Source organism: Leopardus geoffroyi, chromosome B3, assembly GCF_018350155.1.
Source record: "Leopardus geoffroyi isolate Oge1 chromosome B3, O.geoffroyi_Oge1_pat1.0, whole genome shotgun sequence".
Lineage (NCBI taxonomy): Eukaryota > Metazoa > Chordata > Mammalia > Carnivora > Felidae > Leopardus > Leopardus geoffroyi.
Genome location: NC_059337.1, coordinates 37,150,924 through 37,175,856, shown reverse-complemented (window position 1 = coordinate 37,175,856; position 24,933 = coordinate 37,150,924). Strand labels below are relative to the sequence as shown.

At 49.8% G+C, this 24,933-nt stretch overlaps 1 protein-coding gene and 1 long non-coding RNA gene across 3 annotated transcripts in view; one reads left to right on the top strand and one right to left on the bottom strand.

Annotated features, from left to right (window-relative positions):
* The window catches only part of ITGA11 (integrin subunit alpha 11), a 126,068-nt gene extending 111,413 nt beyond the window's left edge, over positions 1–14,655 (bottom strand). The window contains exon 1 of the mRNA XM_045449294.1: positions 14,450–14,655. Coding sequence (XP_045305250.1) covers positions 14,450–14,501 — 52 coding nt within the window. The 5' untranslated portion in view covers positions 14,502–14,655. The remainder of the gene's footprint in view (positions 1–14,449) is intronic.
* Positions 13,004–23,262, top strand: LOC123582823. 2 transcript variants are annotated; one of them, XR_006704589.1, is made up of 3 exons: positions 13,004–13,426; positions 16,671–16,783; positions 17,867–23,262. It is a non-coding gene; the product is annotated as an uncharacterized LOC123582823 (long non-coding RNA). The 2 variants fall into 2 exon arrangements; XR_006704590.1 differs by having other exon boundaries at positions 13,426–13,905.
* The last annotated feature ends 1,671 nt before the right edge of the window (positions 23,263–24,933 follow it).

The following is a 24,933-nucleotide window of genomic DNA, read 5'->3' as shown; positions in this document are numbered from 1 at the left end:
CTTCCTCCGTACTAAATGACATGGTCACATCCTGCGGTACATGGGTGATGTCTGAATCACCACCCTTTTGTGGGAAACCGAGCATTTTAAACTTGTGCTCTCCCCGCCTTGTTTCCTGGGAAGTCCCATTATATACATCAGTTGGCACTGTGTAAAAACAAGGCCTTTCTCACGTCTCCTCACGTTCTGAGTCATAGTCATAATACCGAATAGCACGGGGCCAGCTGGGCCGGCCTGGGCTGTCTGCTGTGAACTGATGTGCCCCTTTCAAGGCCCTCCTCCCCTCAAGAGCCCCTCTTCCACCTCAGCAGCCCTCCTTGTCCTGCCCACCTGCAACTGCCTGTTGCCTCTCCTTGTCTGGAAAGAAAGCCTTTAATCTAAAGACAAATGGCCTTGGGAGTGTCAGGGCTGAGCACATGCCCACCCAGGGGCCTGGCCTGTTGAGAAAGGTGACTGGAACCAGGGCGATACTAACCTCAGTGGGGATTAGTTAATGGGATTTCAGGAGGTTGCAGGCTTGAGTGAGTTTTCATTGATCGATTCACTCATTCCACAACCATTTACTATTTGTCTCCCCCGGCCAGGCACTGCTCTGGACCCTGGGAGACAGAAGTAAACACAACATACACGAATCCTTGCTCTCCTGATCACATTCTGTTGGAGGAGACAACAGACAAGGTGAAAAAATAAACAAGCAATGATGCTAAATAATGAGAGATACCTCAGAGAGACTGAAGCAGGGGAGGGTGTTTATGTCTGTGCGTGTACGCAGGGGGAGGTTGACGTTTTCGTTGGAGGAGCCATTAAATGCCTCCATGAGAGGATGATGTTGGAGGAAAGGCCTGAAGTAAGTGAGAGAAACTCTTTGGTGAGGAGCCCCCCAGGCAGAAGGAACCACAAGTTCGAAGCCCGAGATGCTCGTTGTGGGGAAGAACCTTCCAGAGACTGCGAGGGTGGAGCAGAAGAAGCAAGTGGGGGAGGAGTCAGGATGAGGTCAGAAAGGCAGGGGAAGCTAGATCAAACGGGGCCTCTTACTCAGAGGAGGGACATGCCATAATCTGACCTACATTCCAGCAGCATCCCTCTGGCTACTAGGGGGGTTGAGCCTCAAGGGGCCAGGGCAGAGGCAGGGGGACCAGTTAGGTGGCTCTTACCACCAGCCATGGGAGCCTTTCTGGGTCCCCCCAAAGTGGCCCCCAGACAACTGCCTGCCTCCTGGCCCTGGTCCTCCAGGCTGAGTGAGTGGAGATGGGAAGGCCGAAAGCACGGGGGCTTTCAGAGCACCGATGATGTGGGCCCAGTGGGCAGGCTGGGGTGTGGTGGGGAGAGCTAGTTTTAAGACGAGCAGATCGCAGGCAGAGCCACACGGAAGAGAGAGAAAAGAGCAGGGACCATCTTGGCGACACTTTGGACACATTGGGGACAATCGGCAGGGCCTCTCACTGAGGCTGCCAGTGTCTCTGCCCCTGGCTGGCCTCACCGTCAGCAGCAAGCACATTCCACAGCTGATGTTTGGCTTGTGGTCTGGCCTGGCCCTCTCCTTGGCTTCTTCTGCTCTGAAAGCCTTTTAAAATCAAAATCTGGGTTCTCTTTAAGTTTGGGGCATGAATCACTGCTTCTGGGCCTGGGCAGGGGCTGGAGGCCGGGAGGCCCCATCCGCGGGTGCTTCCTCTCACTTAGGCCTGCGTGCGTTGTGTCACTAAGCATGTTTGTGTGACAGGCTCCCAGTCAAAGCACTCGAAGTCAGACTCGCCTCCAATCTCCTGGCCAACATTTCCAATTGCCTGAGGGCCCCCTCCACCAGCCCCGAGAGCCCCGCAAAGTCGGCATGTCTAGAACGGACTCGACCTCCCCTCCTCCGACCTCCTCCTCCGCACAAGCCAGTGGTGCTGCCGCTTGGCCTCCCTGACACCTTCCCCCCGCGGATGACCAGGCCCCGCTCCATTCTGTCCCTCCAGCCTCGTTCTTCTCCTTTCATCTTGCCACCTCTCCACCAGGCTCTGGTGGCCCCTGGGTCACTCCACGTCCGTCTTACCTCATTCCACCTGGTCTCAGTTGTCCTGTCGCATTCACCCTCCTCCGTCCCCCAGAACTTCTCAAAACACAGATTCAAACACGCCACCACCCTCCCTCAGAAACCTCCAATGGCTCCCCATCTGCTAAATCCAATGTCTTAGCTGGCATTCAGGTCCCCTCTCAGTGCCTCGGCCCTGAAGGTGTTCCCTTCTCTCAGTTCCCCGTGGCACACCCTCCAATATCCCGCTGACCAACATCACGCCCTTTGCCCAGATACACTCTCTACTCCTCCTGCATTTGCGATCTCTTTCCCAACTCTCAAATCCCAGAGTCTTTTCTCTGTGTGACTTCCTCCCTTATATTACAGTTATTTATACAAAGGCCCTGTCTCTCCCACTAAACCATAAACTCATCGGAGGACAGGATGTATCTCTTATCTTTTACCCACTAGAGCACCGAGCACAGGGCCCGGCTCACACAGGTCCCTGTGTTAGGACCCCCTGGGGGTACACGTGCAGAGAAATGTAAGACATTATCTTGCCCTTAAATACCTTTCTGTTTAGGGGCGCCTGGGTGGCTCAGTCGGTTAAGCAACCAACTTCGGCTTCGGTCAGGATCTCGCGGTCTGTGGGTTTGAGCCCCGCATCAGGCTCTGTGCTGACAGCTCAGAGCCTGGAGCCCGATTCAGATTCTGTGTCTCCCTCTCTCTCTGCCCCTCCCCTGCTCATGCTCTGTCTCTCTCTGTCTCTCAATAATGTCTCTCAAAATGTTAAAAAAAAACAAACAACTTTCTGTTTACTCGGATAGACAGTTCTTACATATTTAATACATATTAATCAAGCATCTACTGTGGGGCTTGGTGAGAGCTAGGGACACCGGGAGTGGTAGGAGATGTGGTCTCTGCTCTTAGTTCGGTGGAGGAAGATGTGCAACCAATTACAATACTGTGTGGTCAGTAAAGTGCAGGGTGTCTTGAGATCATACAGGTCTCCAAGGTCTCGTTGAGGGGCTAAGGTGAGGCTTCCAGGAGGAACTGGAGCCCAAGTGAAGACCTGAAGAATAAGTAGGAGGCAGCCAGGAAAAAGGAGGAGGCAGAATGGGATCTAAGGAACAACATGAGTGAAGGCCAGAGTGAGCTGGTGTGCCTGGAAAACTAAGCTCGGTCTGGTGGGGGCCCTCTGGGAGGGCGTGGGTGCTGGTGCATGTGGTGCTGCTCCGGGTGGGTCCTGAGCACAGGCCAGGGCCAGCTATTCAGGGTCTGGTTAGCTCTGCCAACCTGATGGCAATAGGGAGCCACTGAAGGTTTTAAGCAGGGGAGTGATGACACTACTTTGTATTTTAGCTTTACCTTGGCTGCTATTGAAAACGGTCTGATGGAATGGGGGTCAGGGAGACAATGACACCTGAGTGGTGCTGGGGCCTCAGGGAGGTCCCAGAGCCCTCCTGCTCTGTCCCCAGATCTCTCTTCCTGACGGAGCATCCCTTTCCCACCCCACAAGGCTTTGCTTTGCCTGTGCCCCATCCTGAGTTGGGCGCTTCCTTCACTCGAACACTGACGACAGTTTCAGCAGGCCCCAGAATCAGAGGGTTGGAATGATGCTAGGGGGCTTCGTCTAACCCCTGCTGGACACCTCCCATCCCGTCCCCAACCCCTGTGCCTCTCCATCTGTCTGTTGGCAGTTCTGACCAGGATCCTCAGCAGATCAGTGTCCTCCAAAGCCCTTCTTTGGCTTTTCTGGGTTTCCTGCTTGGGGCCCGGTGCCCAATAGCTCATGGCTTTGTAGGAGACACAGAGAGGGTCTCCAACGATCAACCCCCCACGTGCCAACTCCCACCCCAAATTCCACCTTGTGCTCAGCCTCTCAAACTTTGACTCCAAGCTGGGTTTCCAGCCCAGCCTGGCAATGAATCCTGCGCCAGCTCAGGCTGGGTTGGGGGTGGGGGTGGGTGTGGACTGGAGGAACTGGGGCTCAGGAGAACTGGTGAAATCTTGGCTTCACCACTGGCTGTTGTGTGACCCTGGGTAAGTCATCCCCTTCCCGGATGGTTCTTTCTCTCTTCTGCTTCACTGGGGACTGGGCTTAGAGTTCATCAGTGATTCTCAGCCATGGCTGTCTGTTGGAATGACGGGGGAGTTTTAAAAAACGTGACGCTGGGGCGCCTGGGTGGCGCAGTCGGTTAAGCGTCCGACTTCAGCCAGGTCACGATCTTGCGGTCTGTGAGTTCGAGCCCCGCGTCAGGCTCTGGGCTGATGGCTCAGAGCCTGGAGCCTGTTTCCGATTCTGTGTCTCCCTCTCTCTCTGCCCCTCCCCCATTCATGCTCTGTCTCTCTCTGTCCCAAAAATAAATGAACGCTGAAAAAAAAAAATTTAAAAAAAAAAAAAAAAAAAAAAAAAAAAAAAAAAAACGTGACGCTGGGCTCTAACAGAGAGTGATGATGTGTTCTGGGGTGGGGCCTGGGCAAAGGTTCTGTTTTATGCAGGCCGCCATCCCCTTGTTCATCCAGGATGAAGGACACTGGATTTGCTGATCGTCTGCAATATTCCATGACAGACCAAGATGGGTGGGGCAGAGTGGGCAAAAAGCCCGAGGAGTGTCCCCTCTTAAAGTATCGGCCCGCAGGACCACAGCAGTACAAGTACCTGTGGCTGCAGAAAGGCCAGAAAATTCAAGTTTTGGCCTCATGCATTCAGCAAGGTGGCTACTCCAGAGCCTAGCGCCAAGTGCTTGGAAGGTCCCCCCCCCCCCCCCACCAAAGGTTCTCAAAGTGGTCTTGGGCCAGTAGTAGCTGGAGAGGGAAACATTTTTTGATTTCCACGGCTTCAAATGCATCCTGCAGGCCTCACTCCGCCTTTAGAACTGCTTCATGGCACACCCCAGCATCGTGGGCACCAGCACTCTGCACGAGCCCTACAGTCTGTATGTGATCTGTGCCTTCCTGCTCCCACCATGTCCCCCGAGGAAGAGGCTGTGCCTTATCTAATTTGAAATCCCCAGAATCTGCAGGTGTAGTGGGTGCTCAGTACACGTGAGTCAAATGGACAAGCCATTCAGTTTCTTCATTTGTAAAGTGGGATCATGGTGCCTCCCTGCCAAAGTACAGGCCTGTGGGGAGAACCACATGGGCAGGCTGGCTTCATGGGTGTGTGACCTGAGCAGCTGCTCAGGGCCCTACACTCAGAAGGGCCCACACTTGATTTAATGCTCTGTGGTGGCCATCCTGGAATTCTTAATCTTTTTAAACGAGGAGCCCTGTGTTTTCATTTTGTACTGGGTTTTGTAGATGATGGGGCTGGTCTTGCACGTGTGGAAAACGGTGTGAATAAACCCAGAGAAGAGCCCTGCCTACAAATTATTTGTGGGACTTTATGATTGCCATCAGCTACTGGATCTGAGAGGCTATTAACTCCAGGGAAAGACCAGTTCTGGTAGAGGAAGAAAACATGGGCGCTGCTTTGTGACCTTTCTGATAGGAGGGGGCAGTGGTCTGGGGAAGTGGCCTGTGGATGGCCAGGCTGAGAGAGAGAACCGTGGGGGCCGGGGAATACCAGAGGTCTATAGAGAATGATTTCAATGATCTTATCCCACCTGCCTGCCACAGATGTAGAATATCTACCATTAGAACTTCATTCCTTTGCCTGAAGCATTGCTTGCTCCTTAAATTAGGTGTAGCAAATTAGATTCCTAACCTCATCTTTGGCCAGAGAACCTGCCTCTGAGTTCCCATGTGATCTTGGGGAAACCGTTAAGAGCCTCGGTTTCTCCATCTACCTAATGGACATACTAGCCATGGCAGGGCCTCTAAGCCTCACTTGGCCCGTCCTCATTGATAGAATGAACATATGGAAATGCTCATCAGGAGCTGCACTCACTTGCTCAGTTTGGGTTTTTTTCCCCATGGCCTTCCTGAGGCACAGCCCTCCCAATCTGCAAAGACACAGGCCTAGGAAATCTGCAGGGTCAGGATTTCTGATAGCCTGGCCCAGCTGGGTGATGCTCTGGAGGAAGAAAACTATCAACCCCAGCTGCAGAGGCAGGAACCCCTTCTCTGTGTCATCCTGTTTGGAATCCTGGAGTATGTTGCTATAGCAACTTGCCTAACTCACCCCACATGCCACGTGGAAAAGCCTCTGTCTGCTCTAGTGCATCACCCAAGCCACAGACGGGATTCTTCTAACTTACAGGATGGGGCCTCCGTCATCCACAAGGGCCGGAAGAGTGGGCCAAGTGGCTGGACCACGTGAAGGCAGGTCCCCAGCCTCAAATATTTAGTCTGCTGGTTGGCCTCTGCACCTGACATTTTACCATCAGCCCCTTGTCCCTTGATCTCAAGGTACAGTCCAGTTAAAATGCAAACCCCTTCAGGTAGGACACATGAAATTGTCATCACTCATTAGTGCCCTTCAGCCTGAATTAAATCATTAGGTCTGGGGCTCAGAGCAGGTTTTGATTAGGGGAATAGGAGAAGAGAACTGCTCAGCCTGGACCCCGAGAAGGGACTGGAGAGGGAGTCTGGGGGCCGGTGGTGTGGTCCAGAGCACTGGGAACTTGGGGGCAGCGGGTAGAGAGCCTCTCTCGGCCCTGAGCTGTGAGGCGAGGGAGGGAGAGCCTTGCTTACATTCTGAGGCACCATGTGAGCGTCGCTTCTCATCAGGCCGGCACCTTGACTGAGAAGCCAGTGTCTAGCTGAGTCTGAAGAAGGGAGTGGCCACTCCTGGGCTGGTGCCATTTGAGCGCTGATCTCATTTTCCCTGAAGACAGCTCCTTCAGCAGGAGCACCTTACTCATCTATCTATGCTCTCCGGGCCCAGTTCCCAAAGAAATATCATGAATGGATTAAGGAAGAGCCATGGCTTGGGCGTCAAACAATCCTGATGCGACCTCTTACTCTATCAACATGACCTTGGATGAACCAACACGCTCCTCGCGTGTATTCTGGTGATTGCAGTCGTGACTTCGTGAGGCAGCAGCAGGGCCTAAGTGAGATGTGAGAACGTGCTCAACACAGCGGATGGCATCAATCAAATGACTCACGGTGGGAAGGGGATACCTGCTGCTGTTAACTGACGGCTGACTGGGTGCCAGATGCTGCTCGAAGCACTTGATATGAGTGAGCCATGTACAGATCATCGGATGTTTAGCACGCACCAGCCTGTGATGTTGTTTTTCTCCCCATTACACAGATGAGGAAAAATGAGGCCCAGAGGGGCTTCTCCAGGATTTGCCGAGGAGAAAAGATTTGAACCCAGGCAGTTGGGCTCCCAGGCCATGCACATGGTGATCGCTGCTGCTGTTCAGGAAGCACGTGGGTGAACAACGAAATGAGGGACAGAGGCAGGGAGGCAATGTGACCACCCTGGCTTTTCCCTCCAGGTAGGATTTTATTTACGTTGGGACTCAGGTCATAAAAACATGAAGGGTATGAAAGCCATTCCATGGAATGGAATGTTTTGGAAAGCTTATTTAATTGGGGTTTACAAGATGACCAACTCCAGCCTCTTGCCTCCCCTTCTCCCCACACTGGTAACAAACTTCTGGGCTTTCAGCTAAGAATTTGTCCAGCTGGGATTTACATGATGGGGGTTGGACCCCCACCTGGACCACAGCTCCCTCTAGCAAGCACTCCACACTGAGGGCATGTGGGTTCGGAGTCAGCTGGAGGCCATCGTATACCTCAACATAATAAAGGCCACATATGACAAATCCACAGCCAACGTCACACTTAATAGTGAAAAGCTTTTCCTCTGAAATTAGGAACAACACAAGGCTGCCCAACCTTGCTGCATAGTATCCAAAATCCTAGCTACAGTCACCAGACAAGAAAAAGAAATAAAAGGCATCTCAACTGATAAAGAAGGAACACTGCCACTATTTGCAAATAACATGATATATATAGAAAATCCTAAAGGCTCCACCAAAAAGCTATTAGAATTAATAAATGAATTCATTAAAATTGCAGGATATAAAATTATTAGACAGAAATCTGTTGCATTTTTATACACTAATAATGAGCTAGCAGAAAGAGAAATCAAGAAAATCCTATTTGCAATTGTATCAAAAAGAAGAAAATAACTGGGAATAAATTTAACCAAGGAGGTAAAAGACCTATACTCTGAAAACTGTAAGGTATTGATGAAAGAGATTGACGATGAACCAGTAACTGGAAAGATACAGCATATTCATGGACTGGAAGAATTAAGTGTTAAAATGTCCACACTACCCAAAGCAATGTACAGATTCAATGTAATCTCCATCAAAATACCAATAGCATTTTTCACAAAACTAGAATAATCCCCAAATTTGTATGGAGCCACAAAAGATTCGAATAGCCAAAGCAATCTTGAGAGAGAAGAATGAAGCTAGAGGTATCACAATCCTGGATTTCAAACTATACTACAAGCTGTAGTACTCAAAACAGTATGGCACTGGCACAAAGATAGACACACAGATCAGTGGGACCAAGCAGAGAGCCCAGAAATAAACCCACGTGTATATGGTCAATTAATCTGTAACAAAGGACAGAAGAACATAAAATGGGAAAAGACAGTTTCTTCAATAAGTGCTGTTGGGAAAACTAGACAGCATGGTAGGGAAGGAAGGAAGGAAGGAAGGAAGGAAGGAAGGAAGGAAGGAAGGAAGGAAAGGGGGGAGGAAGGGAGGAAAAAAGGAAGGAAAGAAGGAAGGAAGGAATGGGAAGGAGAGAGGAGGAAGGAAGAAAGAAGGGAGGGAGGAAGGGATGAAGGAAGGGAGGGAGGGAGGAAGGAGGGAAGGAAGGAAGGAAGGAAGGAAGGAAGGAAGGAAGGAAGAAAGAAAGGGAGGAAAGAAAGGGAGGGAGGAAGGAAGGGAGGAAAAGAGAAGGAAAGAATGAAGGAAGGAACAGGAGAGGGGAGGGGAGGAAGGAAGAAAGAAGGAAGGAAGGAAGGAAGGAAAGAAGGAAGGAAGGAAGGAAAGGGAGGGAGGAAGGGAGGAAAAAAGGAAGGAAAGAAGGAAGGAAGGAATGGGAAGGGGAGGGGAGGAAGGAAGAATAGAAGGGAGGGAGGAAGGAAGGGAGGGAGAAAGGAAGGAAGGAAGGAAAGGGAGGGAGGAAGGGAGGAAAAGAGAAGGAAAGAAGGAAGGAAGGATCAGGAGAGGGGAGGAGAGGAAGGAAGAAAGAAGGGAGGAAGGAAGAAAGAAGGGAGGAAGGAAGAAAGAAGGGAGGAAGGAAGGAAGGAAGGAAGGAAGGGCACCCCTTTCTTATACCATATAAAAAAATAAACTCAAAATGGATTAAAGCCCTAAATGTGATACCTGAAGCCATAAAACCCCTAAAAGAAAACATAGGCAGTAAACTCCTAGACATGGATCTTAGCAATATTTGGGAGGGTCCGTCTCCTGGGGCAAGGACAACAAAAGCAAAAATAAACAATTGGGACTACATCAGACTAAAAGCTTTTGCACAGCAAAGTAAACCATCACCAAAATGAAAAAATCCACATCTACTAAATGGGAGAAAATATTTGCAAATGATGTATCTGATAAGTAGTTAATACCCCCCAAAATATAAGAAGTCATTTAAAAAAAAGCAATCTGATTTTAAAACGGGTAGAGAAACTGAATAGACACCTTTTCCAAAGAAGACATACAGATGGCTGATGGGCACATGAAAATATGCTCAATATCACTCATCATTAGTGAAATGCAAATCAATACCACAACGAAGTATCATCTCGCACCTGTCAGAATGGCCATCATCACAAAGACAAGAAAAAACAAATGTTGGTGAGGATGTGGAGAAAAGAGAACCCATGTGCTATTGGTGGGAATGTAAATTGGTGCAGCCACTGTGGAAAACAGTATGGCAATTCCTCAAAAAATTAAAAATAGAACTATTTTAATAGTTCTGAACGACCCAGTAATTCCACTATTGGGTATTTACTCCCCCAAAATGAAAACACTAATTCAAAAAGATATATGCCCTCCGTTGTTCATTGCAGCACTATTTACAATAGCTAAGATATGGGAGCAACCTAAGTGTCCATTGATAGACGAATGGATAAAGAAGATGTACTTTGTGTACACAATGGGACATTACTCAACCACAAAAAATAATGAAATCTTGCCAATCACAACAACATGGGTAACACCCAGAGGGTACGGCACTAAGTGAAATAAGTCAGAAAGAGACATATACCATGTGATTTCATTTACACGCGGAATCTAAAAAACAAAGCAAATGAACAAACAGAATAAGACCAATAGACTCATCAATACAGGGAATAAACTGGGCTGCCAGAGGTGAAAGGGATTAAGAGGCACAAACTTCCAGTTATTAAACAAAAAAGTCCTGGAGATGAAAAGTACAGCCTGGGGAATCTAGTCAGTAATATTGTAATCGCTTTCTGTGGTGGCAGGTTGCAACCACTCATCACGGTGTGCATTTCATAAGACATATAAATGTTGAATCACTGTGTTGTAACCTGAAACGAGTACAATACTGGATATCAGTTGTACTTCTATTAAAAAAAAAAAAAAAAACCTACTATAAAAAAACACAAAGAACTAAAGAGCCAAGCCAGCTCAGACCACAGTTTTGTCCTAAGCAAGGAGGAGAGAGGATGGAAGGGAAGTTGCCTGCTGCTGAAGGAAGCTTCCCCTACAGGAGGGGAGAGAAAGAGCTTCGGGGAGGTCAAAATGAAGGTGAGTCGCTGTCTGAGTTCTGTAGGGGCCCACAGCCCTGTGTGGGTGGGCGGGGACAAGAAGAACAGCAAGGAGATAGACATCCCATCTCTGGGGGGCCACGGTGGGATAGACACTGGCCACAGTGAATAACTAGAAAGAAGGTGATACTCCACTGCTCTTTTCAGGGGCCCCGAGACCCGCATGGGGAAGGGTCCAGAAGCTCCTCAGCTGAGAGGCTTGGCTGACAAGCCCCACAGCTGGAGAGCCGGGCTTGGATCCTTTTAGTCTTTGCACACCCACGGTACCTAGTACTGTGTTTTTTTTTCCCAGACGAGGTTTTTCTGCTGAATAAGAACTGCCCCCCACCCCCTGCTTCCACAGGGACACACAAGGGCCATGCCGCATGGTATGGTTCTTCTCCACGCCACAAAATACCACAAGACACTCACACTAAGATTGCATTGACTTCATGACAGCCTCAACCGAAATAAATAAATAAATAAATAAATAAATAAATAAATAAATAAATAAATAAATAATAGAATCCCTCAATTCCCATCATGATCAAGACTTCGGGCCAGGTCTTTAGGAGAGGGGCTGGGAAAGTTTGGGTCTATTTGGGGCCTTGACATGTATGTCTTCTCCAGCACCCTCGCACGTAGCACTTCCTTTAGACCTCTCCTATGGACTTGAGTTTGACAGCTACAACTCCGTGCATCCTTCCATCCCTTACTGTACGGTCAGTACCTTCAGTCCTAAGCTGCTGCTGCTGGAGAAGAAAGACAACCTCCCTGAATGCTTAATATGTGCTGGAACTTTCCAAGCACTGTATTTACACTTACTCATTTAATCTTTGGATAATTCTGTAAAGTTTCTTATTATCATCCCCATTTTGCAGATGAGAAAGCTGAGGCACAGAACCATTTGGTAATTTGCAAAGAGCACAGAGTCCTAACTGGCAGAGGCCGGACCCAGTCCAGGGAGTGAGACCCCCAGGCTTTCACCCCCACGTTGTGTCTGATCTCCCTGTGTGCCTTTATGGAGCGCCGCAGACAATAGGTGCTCAGTAAGATTGAGTTTTAAAGAATCATTACTCATGAACCCTTATTACAGATATGTTATGATAGAAACTTCTGATCAATGGATTTGTTTTACCTGGATGTCAGCTACAAAAGTCTTTGGGTTTGTCTATTTCCTATTCCTTCCTTCCATCCTTCCTTCCCTCAATCCTCCCTTCCTCTTCCCTTCTTCCCTCCTTCTTTTATTTCCTTCCTCCCTTCCTTCCTTCCTCTTTCCCTCTTTCTCTCTCTCTATTCCTTTTTTCTTCCTTTCTAGTTTTGCCCACCCATCACCTTGCCCAACTTACAGCAGAAGCTCTGGCAAGATAGAAGCTCCAAACTCATAATGGCTTCCACGTGCATTCACTCCCAACTTGGCCTGTGACAGGTTCCCTGCTCAGCCAAGCTGTGCCGTCACCATCAGGCAAGCTTCCTGGTAATCCTCACATTGAATCCATGTGATGCACCATTGGGAGACTGATATCAATCTTGCTCTGGAGCCAGGGGGATGGACCCACTGACCCCCCCAACCCCCGCCCCAACCTTTCCAATTTTGGGTCCAAAATAGAGTCACCTTTGTGGTTTAAAATATCCTTTTTTTTTTCTCTCTTTAATTAGTCCCAGGAAATAACACTCTAACTTATAAACAATCCTACTTTGAGGCCTCTCCACACTCTCCACACCCTTTCAAGGCTCTCCTCCCCTCAGGAAGCCTCCTTTGCTAATCAAGTGGAACTGAACTTCTCTTGTGTGAACCATAGTCCTTAGCTTTTCTGTGCTGTTCACTCCCTAATCCCTCTATTCAGCTTCCTCTGGCCTTGCCTTATTCCCAGCTCCAGGCAGGACCCAGACTGCACACATACTTGGTCCCCACGCCCAGTTTCTTGCAAGCAGATGTCGCCGTTCCAACAATGATTGATATGTTTAATGAATCCCATATTTTAAGAACCCAAACTGACCATACATAACTTAAGGGTGGTTTTTCTCCATTTAAAGGGAATTCTGAGTCACAAATCCTGTCCCTGTCCTTCACCCCACTCCCCTAGCGCCCCCCCCCCATTCCTGCTTGAGTAAACAACATTAACAACCATGGCTTCTGCCCTGCTGTGCACCAAGCCCTGTGTTAAGGACTTTTCTGACAGTGTCTCACTTAATTATCTGGAGTACTTTATGAACTCAGTCTGAATTTCTATCTCCGTTCCACAAAGAAGGAAACCTGTTGGAGAGATTGCATATTGCGCCCAAGATTGTACAGCTAGTGGGCAGCAGAGCCAGGATGGAAGCACTCTGATTCCAAAGATTTCATTCTTAGCTTTCCGAGGTCCAGACTTTCTCCATCTCAGGTCCGGTGGGAAGGTTCCTCCTATCTGGAACCATACACGGCTCCCTTTTCCTAAGACTGGATCTCCCCGTGATTTGAAGACAGTTCCTGGAGTTACCTTCCCTCCTGTCTAAAAGACCTAGAGTGGACTTCACCTCCCCCTGCAGCTGGTTTCTAGACGTATGCTGGCCTGGTGGCCTGATGCCCTCCCCAACACTCCTTTCCCTCAACAACTTAAAGCGGCAATGTTTGCTTCGTGGCTCTAGGATCTGGACTGAAATCCATGGCCAGAAACTCAACTACAGGCCCTTCCAGAGTCTCCGCTAGAGACCGATGGGGGGTGCACTTGTTTCCGCGGTACCCTGGGACCGCGGTGAGTGAGCCCGGTCTGGGGGGTTGCCACCGGTGCTCCCTGTCTGCTCCTTCCCTGCTGCCCCCGCGTCTGACCCCCGTACCGCTCCAGCCCCAGCCTGACCCATGCGGAAGGGGAGGCGAGGCCGGGCGGCCAGTCCCCGCGGCGGGCTCTGGTCCCCGCCGGGACACTCCGCTGCGCAAAGCAGAGGCCCCGAAAGCGGTCGCCGCCGGTAGAACGGCGCCGCTGGCCGCCACCCCGGGTCGGGCCGGGTCGCCGGGGGTGGAGAAGCCCGGGCCGGGTGGCCCCAGTGCGGAGAGCCCAGGGCCCGCTTCTGGCTGCCGGCAGTGCGCCCGGCCGGCCCGAGGTCCTCGCCGCGCCCCGACACCTGGATTGCATTAGGCGGGCGGCGCGCGCCTCGGCGACGGCGGCTTCCCCCGATTATTGAATAACTGCATAATTTCGAGCGCCGGTTGCCCCGTCCCTACCCTGCGTGTCAGGTAAGGTTTCTGGGGCCCTGGACTGCGAAGCTGCGCCCGTCGCCTTCGGCCCGGCCGGCGACCGCTCGCCCCTGGGGCTTCGTCCGACCGCGGCCGGAGGGACTCTGGGCAGCGCTCGGCGCCCAGGTCCCCCCAGCTCTCCCGGGCCGCCGCGCCCGGCTCCCCAAACTTCAGGCGCCTCCCTCCGCAGGCAGGAGGGCTCCCGAGGCGGCGCTTGCTCCGCGCGCCCGGACCCCTCCCAGCCCGGGCCACGCGCCCTCCGCGCTCCCGGGACGCCCGAGTCTCCCCGGCGGGGCGCCCGGAGGTAGCCAGCGTGTCCGGCGGGGCCGCCAGCCCGCCGCGCTCCTCGACTCGAGCCTCTTCAGTCTTCCCCAACTCCTCCCCGCACACCCAAACTCCCGGCCCCGAGTCGCCCCGGCGCCCTCTTTTGCGGAGTTTGGCCGCTAGACTGCCGCCGCTTCTCGGGGGACCCGCGTCCCCCCAGCAGCCAAGCTCCGACCCTCCGAGGGGCTCCCACCGGCACGCGAAGGCAAGGGGGACGTACCTGGCCACAGGCTGAGCGCCCAGGCCACCAGGAGGCCCCTGGGCAGGTCCATGGCGCGCGGCGGCGGCGGCGGCGGTGGCTGGGGCCGGGTGAGGGGCGGCAGGGCGGCAGGGCGGCGAGCCCGAGCGGCAGCCTCCTCGCGGGCGCCCGGAGCCTGCACTGCGAGCCGCGCGCCCGGCTCCCTGACAGCCGCCGCTCCTGCAGAGGAAGTGGGAGGGCTCGGGCGGCGGGGAGGGGCGCGCGGACACGCTCGCGCCGGGCGCGGGGCCAGTCTCGGCCCCTCTGCCACCTGGGCACGCGGCGTGCCTCTCCCCCCGCCCCACGCCCTCTCCGCACCCCGCGCGCCCCTACTACTCCTCTGCCGGGGAGAACCCCCACCCCCGCCCCCCGCCTCCGAGAACCGGTGCGGCGCCTCCCTCCACACCTCGCCACCAAATGCCAAATCTCTGCAGCAAAAGTGGTTTATATTCCCGTTTCTCAGAGGGTTCACAAAGCTCGGAGGGGTATCTCAGGTGGCCCGAAGACATTGGCCACGACTGAGGTCTCCCTTGGCCCAGGGGAGCGGATGTCCCTCAAACGTCAATTCGGAGACGTCCCTCCTGCCTGCCCTCATCGGGAGCTTAGAATGCAAAGGCCCCGGTGCTGCTTCTGACCCCGGAATGAATGCGGATCCCTGCTCCACCTCCACTCTGTCCGCCCCTCCTACCTGAGGCACCCCAACGCAGCCAGGAGGATGCTGTGCCTACTTTCACAGCAGCGAAGCTGTTCTTTGGAACACAGCCACCTTCCTTCCCAGCAGTTCAAAACCCCTGGCAATTAAATTCAACGCACATTTGTTGCACAAACTTTAAATCAGGCCCTGGACCATAATCAGGGAGTGTAGAGGCTGGCCTGCCCAGCAGGGGAGAATTGAGGCAGAGGGTGGGATGGCACAGGTGGTGAAAATGAGAGCAAGGACCCCACATCACTTTCTCAGGAAAGCCTTCCTTCACCCCCACCCCAACCCCCGTCCTCACCAGGTAGGCTCCCCAGGTACATGCTCTCTCTCCCTCTCTTTTCTTCATTATACTTAGGTAAGTTAGTGTAATCATTTGATTAACTTTTCTGCCCTTGTCCAGACTGAAAACCCCATTCAGGTAGAAATCTCTGGTTCACAACTGAGCACTCAGCCCTCAGCACCCAGTACCAGTAATACAGTAAGTGGGTGGGTGGACGGATGAATAGTTGACTGAGCACAGGTGATGTGTGGGTGCCCAGAGGAATTTTCTCTCTGGGAAGGATTGGAAGGGCTTCCCAGTGGAGTTGGCATTCAGGCTGGATCCTGGAGGATTGAAGTGGGTTTTGAGAAGGCCCAGGTTCACGTGAGTTTAGTAATAGGTGTTGTGCCTGCCTCCCCAACACTGCTCTCTTCTTGCTAGATACCCTGGTTTTTATTTCAGTAACCTCACCTCCCTCACTTAGCCACAGACATTGGGGAAAGCTCATTCCATCCCCACAGGAAGGTGTATGTGTGTGTGTGTGTAGGGGGAGGTATGTGGTTTAGGCTGAAATGAATCAGTGTATTGCCACCCCCTGACCATAGTTTAAGAAAGGGAAACATGACCAAGGAAGGCTTTCTGGGAAACAAGCTTTCTTACTCTTCTAAAATGGCCTGTAGAAGGGAGGAAGGAAGGAAGGAACTCTTTTCTCCCTTCTCCTACTCCTACATCCCCTCCCAGGCTGAGACAAAGAATCATGTAGGCCCAGAAGTGGAATGGGTTGGGGTGGAGAAGGGAGATCTGTCTTGGGATGGCAGAATGGAGAACGCAAGTCCACGAGGGTCTTATTGAGCTTCTAGATCAAACCACCCCCTCAGCCTGTTCCCCTGAGGACTTTCCAGTTATATGACCAATGAGTCTGCTTTATTGTTTAAGTGGGTTTGAGTGAGGCTGCTTTGAACCTAGAGCACCCTAACCGGTAACAGTTATCCAATGAGCTGCAAACCACCTCTTCTTGCCTCACCCAATTTCAGGCTTTCTCTGGTGGTTCTCCAACTCCAGGTATTTGGGGGTTGCTTGAAGCACTTGTGAAGACCAGACACTCTTTGCTGAAGGAGATCCCTTTGGTGGGCGTGCTGCTGAGGGTCTTCGTGTAACAATTCTTCTATTTTTCCCCTTCATTAGCTCCCATTGTCCTCATCAGGGGCATTGGAGTCCTGAATACGATATGTGTGCCTTTTCAGAATCTGGCAGCGTGGGGAGGGGAAGAGATGTGCCTTCCCTCTTCAGCATGCAGAACACAGAAGAGAAGCCCACGCTGGAGGCCCCAGGGGTGGAGCTGACAAGGCACAACCTGGTATTTATTGATCTAATCATTGTTTATTATTTAATCATTTATTTAAATAATTTATTATTTGAAGAGTATTAAACATTTTATCTAAACCTTACAAGGCAGCAGCGTATGGGTGACAAATGCACAATGCAGATTCAATCTGGAAAAACTCAGAAACTCGGATAAAGGGCTTTATGGAAGCTGGGATTTGAGTTGAGCAATGGTAATGATACTACTAACCCTTTACACGTATGTAGCATATTTATTTTTCTTGAGATAATTCACATGCCATAAAGTTCACCAGCAACTTTTAGTTTCTCCACAAGGTTGTCATGACCTCCCAAAGAAACTCTGTAATCATTAGCAGCTACTACCCATTCCCTCACCCAAGTCCCCTGGAAACCACAGACCTACTTGCTGTCTGTACGGATTTGTCTATTCTGAACATTGGAATCCGACAAGAGATGGCCTTTTGCGTCTGGCTTCTATCACCTTGTATCCAAGGTTCATCCATATTGTAGCAAGGATCAGTATTTCATTCCTTTTTATTGCTAAATAACATTTCGCTGCATGGATATACCGCGTTTTGTTTATCTACTCATCAGGTGAGATATATTTGTTTGTTTCTACTTTTTGACTATTATGAATGATGCTGCTATGAACATTTGTATACAAGTTTTTGTGTGAACGTATGTTTTCAATTCTCCTGGGTATATACCTAGGAGTGGAATTCTGAGTTGTATGATAACTCTGTGGTTAATCATTTGAGAAACTAATAAACTGTTTCCACTATGGCGTTTACATTCCCACGAGCGATGTCTGAGGGGTGTCCATGGTGTTTTACCAATTTTCAAATCCCTTTCACAACTTCGATCTAATTTAATGTTCACAAGACTCCTGCAAGGAATTATAGTCATTTTTTTTATAGATAAAAAGACTGTCCTGATGAGGATTCTTTCACAAGTAACAGAAACTACACAAAGCGACTCACGCAGAAAAGGCAGTGTATGAGCTTATGTAGACAGGAAGTGCACAGATGATTGCTGCAGGTATGGCTGGATCAAGCGTCTCAAGTGAAACTCTTGTCTGTTTTCTGTCTTCTCTTAGTTTTACTTCACTCTGCAGTCCTTTCCTGAAGCAGACAAGATTTCTCTGCCTGCTAGGAAGATGTAGCCAGCAGACCCAAACTTACACTTTATGGATTCTAAGCAGAAAGAGACAGCCTTCCCTACTCGATCCAGCAGGAAAGCCCAGGGCTTTGGTTCATGCCCACTCCAGAACCAATCAGCACCTGGAGAATATGGTACTACAATTGGCCCAGTCTGTGGCACACGCCCAGTCCTGAGGAGTTGGGAAGAGAAGGGTGTTATGACTGACAGCCGCGGCAAGATGGCATATCATAGGAGAAGAGTTCCCTAAAGGAAACAGCTAAAGGGGGATGACAAAGTATGCCAGGCAGAAAAATCCACAGTTGCCAAGTCCACTTGAGAAATCTAAACTCAAACTGGCAAAGGATGCACCCGAGATCCCACAGCACCTGCGTGGCAGAACTGGGATTCGAATCCCAATGGACTCACAACTCATCACCACATCACAGCTGGATGGGGGAAGCAGGTGTTTTAGGCCAGGACTGCATGAACATGGTTAGCCCAGAGATGTCCTGTGGGTGGGATCTGCTGAGCCTTGATCTTGGTCCCAATGCCGAGGGTCATTGACTGGGATTCCTACCGGGATCAAGCCCTGTACACAGCCTATACCAAATCCAGGAAGTTATCTTCTGATTTCCATTTCTCAAGCCACAAGTATGTACAGTATTTCGCAGTAAAGATATCAAAGGGAAGGAGTATGGCCATAATACAAACAGACACGCAGGATGGATGAGGAAACATCCTCTTGAAGAAAAACATCTCATTTGGAGACTACAAGTTGCCTTAAAAGTCTGGAGGTAGCAGTCAACATCCTAGCTGAAAGGACATTTCTGATGAGTAAAGACCTTGACCATGGACCAGACAGGAAGAGTGACATCAGGAACAAACGTCACAGTGACAACAGTATGAAGAACAACTTGCCTTCAACTGAGTACTCAGTATGGACGAACTATAACTCCTGCATCATTTCCTTTAGCCTCCTGCGTGGCCCAGGGCATCGTCCAGGAACTTCTCCCCGTCCCTGGCTGGGCTGGGACGTCAGAGAGAAGTCATGAAGGTTAGGGTCTGCATGGAATGCACCAGGGTAAAGATGGGCTTACGGAGGGCTCTCTGGAGAGTCTCAAACAAAGACAAGGAGCAGAGAAAGGGATTCCCAACAGTGCACAGGGACCAGATGCGAGGGTGCCTTTGGGCCAGGGGACAGGAACTGAGCCATTTGATAAGCATATTCCTGTGAGTGTGTTTGGGCCAAACACAGGTACACACACCCATGCAAACAGTCACATGCGTGCATGCGTGTCCATGCCAACAATAAACACACTCTTCCCCTCCAGCACAATCCAAACCCATGTTGAGGAAGAGAAACATTTCTCCAAGCACGCTTCAAATGTACCGATTACCCTATGCCTTTTGGGGATAGCATTTCCCATGATTTTTTAGAATACTGTTGGTTCCTCATCATTCTTTCTCCCACTTTCAGATGAAACCTAAGCATCCATGTCTCAAATGCCAGAGACAGAGCTCCCAAAGGACACCCTTTGTTTCGAAAAAAAGCCATAAAAAGCTTTGTTATTTGTATCCTTTTCTTTACTTTGGGGGCAGATAAAATTCCAGCAGGTAAATCCTAGGGATTTTGCAGGGGGGTGAGGTTGGTTAAAAAAAGATAAGGGTGGAAATAATTTTGGCCCCATTGTGAGATATTTTTAATCAGCCTTCATTTGATAGGTAATGAGCTGTTTGTGAGTGAGATGGGGGAAGGGCAGGGAGGGCTGTATCCATATAAGTCAGGAGGACAGAAACCTGTGGCCTTTGACCAATTCAGGAAGGTTCTATGGAGGAGGGGTCAACACCTCCCAGATCATCTTTCAGACACCTCCACCTGCTCCCCCCAAGATATTGTGTGCTTTCATGTGCATTGCTTGAGTTTCCGTAAAGATGCTTCCTTTTTCCAGCCTTAGCCTTGGTGGATTCTGTTCACTGTGCTCACCGTGGAACCTTCTGCTCCCCCCAGCCCCGCCTACTGGGTCAAACCTGTGCTGTGCCTGTCCTTCAAAGCCTGTGCAATGGGACTTACTCCTGCCTTCCTAATTGTGTTTCCTACCTCTCTCCAAAACAATCCATGTGGCCAAGACTAGAACACAACTAACAGGACCAACAACCATCACTGAACGTCACTGACCATGGGCGAGGTACTTTGCTGAGTGCCCTACACCATCTCATCTGATCCCTTGGCCTTTGGTGGGTCTTCTGTTCCCACGGAATGGTTAGCATTGCAGTCACCGTCAATACTCTAATAGATTCCCTTGGCCCTGGCCATTGCTGTGAATGCCATATTCTGAGGCTTCCAACTATGAGCTGGAAGGTGTTCTCTGGACCCTGGAGCTCTGTCAGCAGGCTGGGAGTGTTGGGGAATTAGTGGGCGCAGTCCCCAACCAATGACTGATGGGAGCTGGTGGACGAGTACAGCTCAGCTCCCGTAGTCCTTACTATGGACTGAATCTTTGGTCCCCCTCCCCAAACTCACACGTTGAATCCTAATCCCTGAGGTGATAGTGTTAGGATGTGGGAGGGAGGGCCTTTGGAAGATGATTAGGTCATGAGCGTGGAGCCCTCATGAATGGAGTTACTGTGCTACAGCTAGGAGGTGCTGTCTATGGACCAGAAAGCAAGGCTCGTGAGACACCGAGTCTGCTCGCATCTTGATCTTGGAGTTCTCAGCCTCCAGAACTCTCAGAAATACATTTTTCTTGTTTATTGGCCACCCAGTCTATACTATTTTTGTTATAGCAGGCCAAACAGACTAAGATATCCCTCCTGAGGGACCACTCTGAGGCTTATTCTATAGTGTCCCAGGGAGCCCTATTTGCCCACAATGGCCACCTGCTCGCTACTGTGTCCTATATTGGCTTCCTTCCCTTCTCTGTCTTATTCCCTTGACAGTGCTTCCTGGGATCACCTCCCCACTGCCCTCAATCCTGAATACTTGCGCTTAAATTCTTGTATCAGGGTCTACATCCAGGGGAGCCCAACACAAAGCAGATGGTTTAGAGGAGTCAAGCACCTGGACCCAAGTTTTGTAGCTAGAAAGTGGCATAGTCAGCACTTGAACCCAGGGGATACAGGTGGGACACTGAAAGAGGCTCCAAATTCTCCTGCCTCCAGACTTTCTCACATCTGTCCAAGCACCTGGGATGTCTGGGACTGCCAGAAACTCTGCTGTTTGAGTTCCTGGCTCCAGGTACACGCTTTGAAAAAAGAAAATTCCATATGGGAAGTAGATCAACCTAGTAAACGATTATCGGCCATCCACTCACAGCACGAATGTATTTACCACGTCATGTTCTTCGCAAGATCCCTGAACAGAGTAGGAGCTTTAACAGGGATGAGAAAGGGATATGATTTTGCAGTGAATGTGGGTCAGGGGCACCAAGCCCTCAGGCAGCTGGAGGCCCCGGAAGGAGAAAGCAGACCCTCAGGAAGGCAGCTGAGAGGGTGGTAAAAAGCAGCGTGTCCTGTTTTCCCACGTAGCTGAGAGCCAGTCCTAGCCCTTGGCTGATATCCTCAGCCTGAAAGGGCATGCAGAGATTTCTGAACATAAGTTGCATAACTGATCTTGAAAGCCCAAGAGAAGAGAGACGAGAGCATGGCCCAAGACAAACCCTAAGAAAAATATTCATAACAACATGACCAGTGATGAAAGCCACTATCTAATCTCTGCCTCCAGCCAGCCTTGATGAACCCAGGGACTAGAATTTTAAAAGGATGCCACTTTCCTCTACCTCCCCTTCTGCCACGGGCTCGAGGGCCTGGCCTCGTCCCTGAGATCACACACCAGCCAGGCTGGGGGAGCCACCCGTGGGTGCCTGCTTCGAGACTGCTTGTCTACATGCATTTCTGGAAAGAGGATCAACCTCCTCTTCTGATGGGGGAGCTTGTCCCCACACTGCCCCAGCTGCTGCTGCTCATTCTAAAGTATGCTCCAGAAATAAACATCTCCCAAGCAATTTGCAGCTGGGGGCAGAGGCCAAGTGGTGGTGGTTGCGGATGGGGGGAGAGGTATGATGAGTGTAGATGTTTTAGTTGATATTTGGGTAGCAAATGCTTCTGTGAGGCTTTTTTTTTTTTTCCTCTGCTGAGCATTCGTGAGAAAAATGTGGGTGCAAAAGCTGGGCTTAAGGCCTCTCAAAAACTCCTCTGCAGTGCAGGCCAAAAGTAAAGCATGGTGTGGAGGATTATTGCAAGGGAAAGGGGCTGGCAGCTTCCTCTTGTGTTTTCAGGGCTTCAAACAGACTCCGTGAATGGCTGGGGACTCCAACCTTGCTCATGCGACTGTCGGAGGTAGGGAGCGTAATGGTTATACACGTGGGCTCTGGGTCCAGAATAGACCTGGGTGAGAATCCCAGCCTGGCCCTGCATCAGCTGGGTGACCTACCACTTGACAACCATTTCACTGCTTATAAAGTGGAAACGATAAAACGAGTTTCGATGGGCCACTTACCAAGTGCCAGACCCACAGGTCCCAGCACGTGACGTACATTAACTCGTGAAATAATCACAACAGCTCTGTGAAGTTAGTGCTATCGTTATTCCCATTTTACAGATGAGAAAACTGAGGCATGAAAGGGGCCATAACCTCAGCTGGTAAGTGGTGCGAGTCTGCAAATGGCCTTAGGCAATCCGGCTACAGCGCCCTGGACCACTCTGCCTCTCGGGTTGCTGGGATGCATTGATGAAATGCGGTCTATAAAGGGCTTGGCGTAGCACCCACCACACGGCAAGCTCTCAATAAATGTTAGCTTTTATTACTAACAACACATGAAACAGCATAAAGCAGACTCGTCAAGCGATCCGCACCGTTTGAGATTCTTAACAATGCCTGACATTTGTTTAGCCCCATATGCAATTCAGAGGACTGTCCCAATTAGATCTCTGAGATCCCTCCTTGAAGTCCTTATGAGGGCAGCGAGGCAGTTTAGAGTGGGTGTGATTATTGGATGAACGAGGACACGGAGGCCCAGGGTCAGCGACTTGCATAAGGGCCCAGGCCAGCTCTCCAGTCATACCGTCCTCCAGCAAGACTCGGTTGGTATCCCAGAGCCTGACTTACACACCAGTGGACTGAAAAAACAGACAAACAAAAAAACGAAAACACACCAAAGAATCGTCAGCATGTGGTCTTATAGTATGTTTCACTCAGATTCTATTTACACATTTTCATACCCAACTGTATGTTGTGTGTTACAACAGTAACAATTTATCAGTTGGTTATACTCTACAATTAGAATCTGAAGGGATTGCAATTAAAGCAGATACTGCAAATCCACAAAATCTCCCCCTAAACCCCCCCCCAAACAACAGAAGACCAAGAGTCAAACAATGGAACCGATATTTGTATGGCGTTTTCCATGTTATAAACATGTGTGATCTCATGTCAGCCTCCTGACAATCCACTGTTGGACATGATTGTGCCATAGAACTTGGACTGAATGGAGCTACTGTAACAGAGAGTTCCATGGCCGTGGTCAAACCTTCTACTCTGTGGAGTTTTGCCTGCATGTTTGGTCAGTTACCAGTTAGTGTCAGCATCCCCCACTATGTTTCAGTAAGACTCTGGAGCTAGAACGCTTGGTTTTAAATCTCAGCCCCAACACTTCTTAATTCTGTGACATTGGGCAAGTTCCTTAATATCTTGATTTTTCAGAATTCTAACCTAGGAAGTAAGAACACCTGCCTCATGTGACTGACCTGTCACATAGGAAGCGCTGTTTGCTTACACAAATTAAAACCAAAACTTATGTCCCACAAAGACTGTAGAAACATGTGTCTCTCCTTTATAGGTCTGTCAATTTTTACCTTACAGATTTTGAGGCTAAGTCATCAGGTGCATGCAAAGGCAGAATTGTCGTACATGCTGCCCACCCCCATTTCCTGCAATAACCACCCCCCCTCGGCATACACACTAGAGGCAATCACATCTCGATTTGGGGTTAACCAGTCTTTACTTTGGAAAATGGTTTTACCACCTAATACATATTTTCATGATTGAGTTACAATTCACATACCATAAAGCTTCCCCATTTAGAGTTACCAATACAGTCAATTTAGTATATTTACATGGTTGTGCAAAGGTCACCACTGTCTAATGGCAGAACATTTTTATCACCCCCCAAAGAAACCCTGTGCCAGTGACATGAGTACTTAGTTCTATTTGAAAGTTAACAATGTGCCAGTTAGCAGTCACCCCCCCCCCATTCCTCCCTCCCCATATCCCCTAGAAACCACTAATCCACTTTCTGTCTCTATAGATTTTTCTATTCTGGGTATCTTACATAAATGGAATCGTACAATTAAGTGACGTCTTATGCCTGGCTTTTCTCACTCAGCATAATGTTTTCAAGGCTTATCCATGTTGTGGCATGTATCAGTTCACTTCTTTTGTGGGCAAATACTATTCCGTTGTACGGATATATCACATTTTGTTTATCCGTCCATCAGGTGGTGATGAATATGTGTGTTGTTTTTTCTTTATGGCTCTTGTGAGTAACGCTCTTGCGAACACTTGTGCACACGTTTTTATGTGAACGTATGTTTTCAATTCTCTTTGATAGGAGTGGGATTTCTGGGTCACATGGTAACCCTATGTTTAAGCATTTGAGGAACTGCCAATCTGCCTTCCAAAGGGTCTGCAGCATTGTACCACCAACAATGGCTGTGCGTCGTTCTCTCTACATCTCCTCTCGCACTTGCTATGGTCTGTCTTTTTCATTACAGCCATCCTGGTGGGTGTGAAATAGTATCTCATTATGACTTTGATGTGCATGCCCTTAGTAACTAATGACGTTGAGCACCTTCTCACGGACTTCTTGGCCATGTGTGTCTCTTCTTTGGAGAGATGTCTACTTGAATCGCGTGCTCATTTTTTAATTGGGTGATGTGTGTTTTTAAAGAATGAATTTCCACCTACAAAAGAATGAACTTGTGCTCCTGTCCAAGACCATCTATAGAAATGAACTCAAAATGGATCAA